General features: G+C 56.6%; 1 protein-coding gene across 1 annotated transcript in view; it reads left to right on the plus strand.

Annotated features, from left to right (window-relative positions):
* Window positions 1-6: 6 nt before the first annotated feature.
* IGFBP2 (insulin like growth factor binding protein 2) overlaps window positions 7-2,033 on the plus strand; it is a gene marked incomplete at its 5' end in the record, with an annotated part of 22,379 nt that continues 20,352 nt past the window's right edge. The window contains one exon of the mRNA XM_006763309.1: window positions 7-103. Coding sequence (XP_006763372.1) covers window positions 7-103 — 97 coding nt within the window. The remainder of the gene's footprint in view (window positions 104-2,033) is intronic.

Consider the following 2,033-nt stretch of genomic DNA (forward strand, 5'->3'; position numbering starts at 1 on the left):
TGCTATCCCCACCCCGGCTCCGAGCTGCCCCTGCAGGGGCTGGTCCAGGGCGCCGGCACTTGCGAGAAGGGCCGCGACTCCGAGGGCCCCGAGCAGGGTGCAGGTAACGCGGGGGAGGAGCACTAGTTGGGAGAAGCCAGGAGGGCAGCGTGGGGCCGGGCGGGTGGCTGCTCTGCAGGGCAGGACCTCAGAGACCATGTTAGCGGAGGTAGAGCGGGGTCCTTGGCCAGCTTCGGGGAACTGTTGGGAGGGGGACCTGAAAGTTAAGCCCGCGAGGGGACTGGAGTTGGAGCGCAGGGAGGAGCCTGGCTAGTTATCTGTGGGGAGGAAAGGCACCCCCGTTATAGTGATTTCTCCGGGTGGTAAGTACCTGACTTCTATGGGGCGGGGGGGCGGTTACTGGGATAGAGGGGGTTGGTCAGATCCGTAGGAGTAGGGCCTGAGGGTTCTGGAAGGGTCCCGGTGGAAGGCGCTGTTGGGGGGTGGAGGTGGCGGGTGCCCGTGACACAGGGGACCTCACGTGAAAGAGGGGACCTCCCGCGAAAGAGGGGTGCAAGGAGAAGGCAGTGCGCGTGGAAGGACTCCTGCTACTGGAAGTGTGAGGTGGGAAGAAAGGACTTGTTGGTACTTGGCAAAGTGGGTTTCTTAGAGGTAAAAAAAACCGGGATGCCGCTGTTTTCTCACATAAACAACGAAAAGGCTCTTACTACTGCTACGTTGGGTGGGAAAATGCAAGAGGGGCAGGCATTTGGGGGGCGAGAAAGAGACCTCAGCAGTTGAGTCACTGTAACTGAAGCCGGGTCGCCAGGTGCAGTCCTGGCCGGGCAGCTGCCGGGTGTAGCACCTGGGCCCCTACTTGGAAGCTGGAGGCTGCGTGCCTGGGCGGTGGGCGCAGCTCCTCTAACCGGAGGGACGTGTATCCATCGCCCCCCTCCCCACCGCCCCTCATTCTAATTTGACAAAACTTCCTATCCGATAGAATGGGAACCCTGAGATTCTTTGCAAGAGGCCCTCATCCCCCCCCCCCAAATGTTTTTTGAGGGATACAACCAAACTATAAGGACCTCATTTGTTTTTTGTATGTTTTTAACATTACAAAAGCCTCCTGCCACAGTGGTCTGGAGGAAGCTGTCATTATTTTCTTTCCTCTTGGAGAACTATTGTTTCCCCGTGTTGTCCTTGAGAATGGACTTAGGAGTCAGAGTTGAAATCTTTTCCTATTTCTCTGGCGCTTTTTGACCTTGAGTGCAGAGCAAGTGCGGGCTTCCTCCGAGCAGACTCCAAGGGAAACACCTCGGTCGCTTTCTTCTGCCTCTAGCTCCCTTCCCGCCCAGCCTGCCTTGGAGTGAGCCCTTCCATCCTGCTTCTCTTAGAAAGTAATACTAAAAGGAAAGAGACTTGGCGAAGTCCCTCTCACTGTGGGCGCCCATCCCTTAGTCCTGCGTTTCTCCCCCATCACCCCTCGCACCTCGGGGTCCATGGGGAGAGACTGCCGTTTCTGACCTGACTCATACAAACTGAACATCTTTCTCAGCAGGGCCAGCTTTGCAAAAGGCCTTCAAGCTTATAGACTCTTTTGGATTTTGACTGTTTTTAATACAGTGCGTGGCACATGTCCTTCCTAAACGTTTTACTATTTTTCTTTTCAACTTCATACCTCTTACTCTCAGCCTGAAAGCCAGCTCTCCTGCTCTCCACCCTCCAGCAGCAGGTTAGGGTCTTCAGAAGGGAACAGATGCAGAGCCGCTCCTGTCCGGCCTCCCTGGAGCCTGGAGCCAGAGGGGGGAGTATTCGGAGGAGCCGGGGGACAATGGGGTGAGTGAGTTCATGGGAAGAATGCCCCTCTGGATTTTCGTCCTGGATATGGTACTCCTTCCCCTGACTAGCCCCAGCTGCCTCCTCAGCATGTGCTCCCTACTGGTAAGGGGACAGATGCCAACGTGGGGGTAAAAGCCTAGTGGGCACATTGGGAAGAAGTGACAAGAGCAGGGTGCCTGAGGCCTGAGCAGGGCTGGGGGTGATGAGGGCACAGA

This window comes from Myotis davidii, unplaced genomic scaffold, assembly GCF_000327345.1.
Source record: "Myotis davidii unplaced genomic scaffold, ASM32734v1 scaffold575, whole genome shotgun sequence".
NCBI classification, from domain to species: Eukaryota; Metazoa; Chordata; class Mammalia; order Chiroptera; family Vespertilionidae; genus Myotis; species Myotis davidii.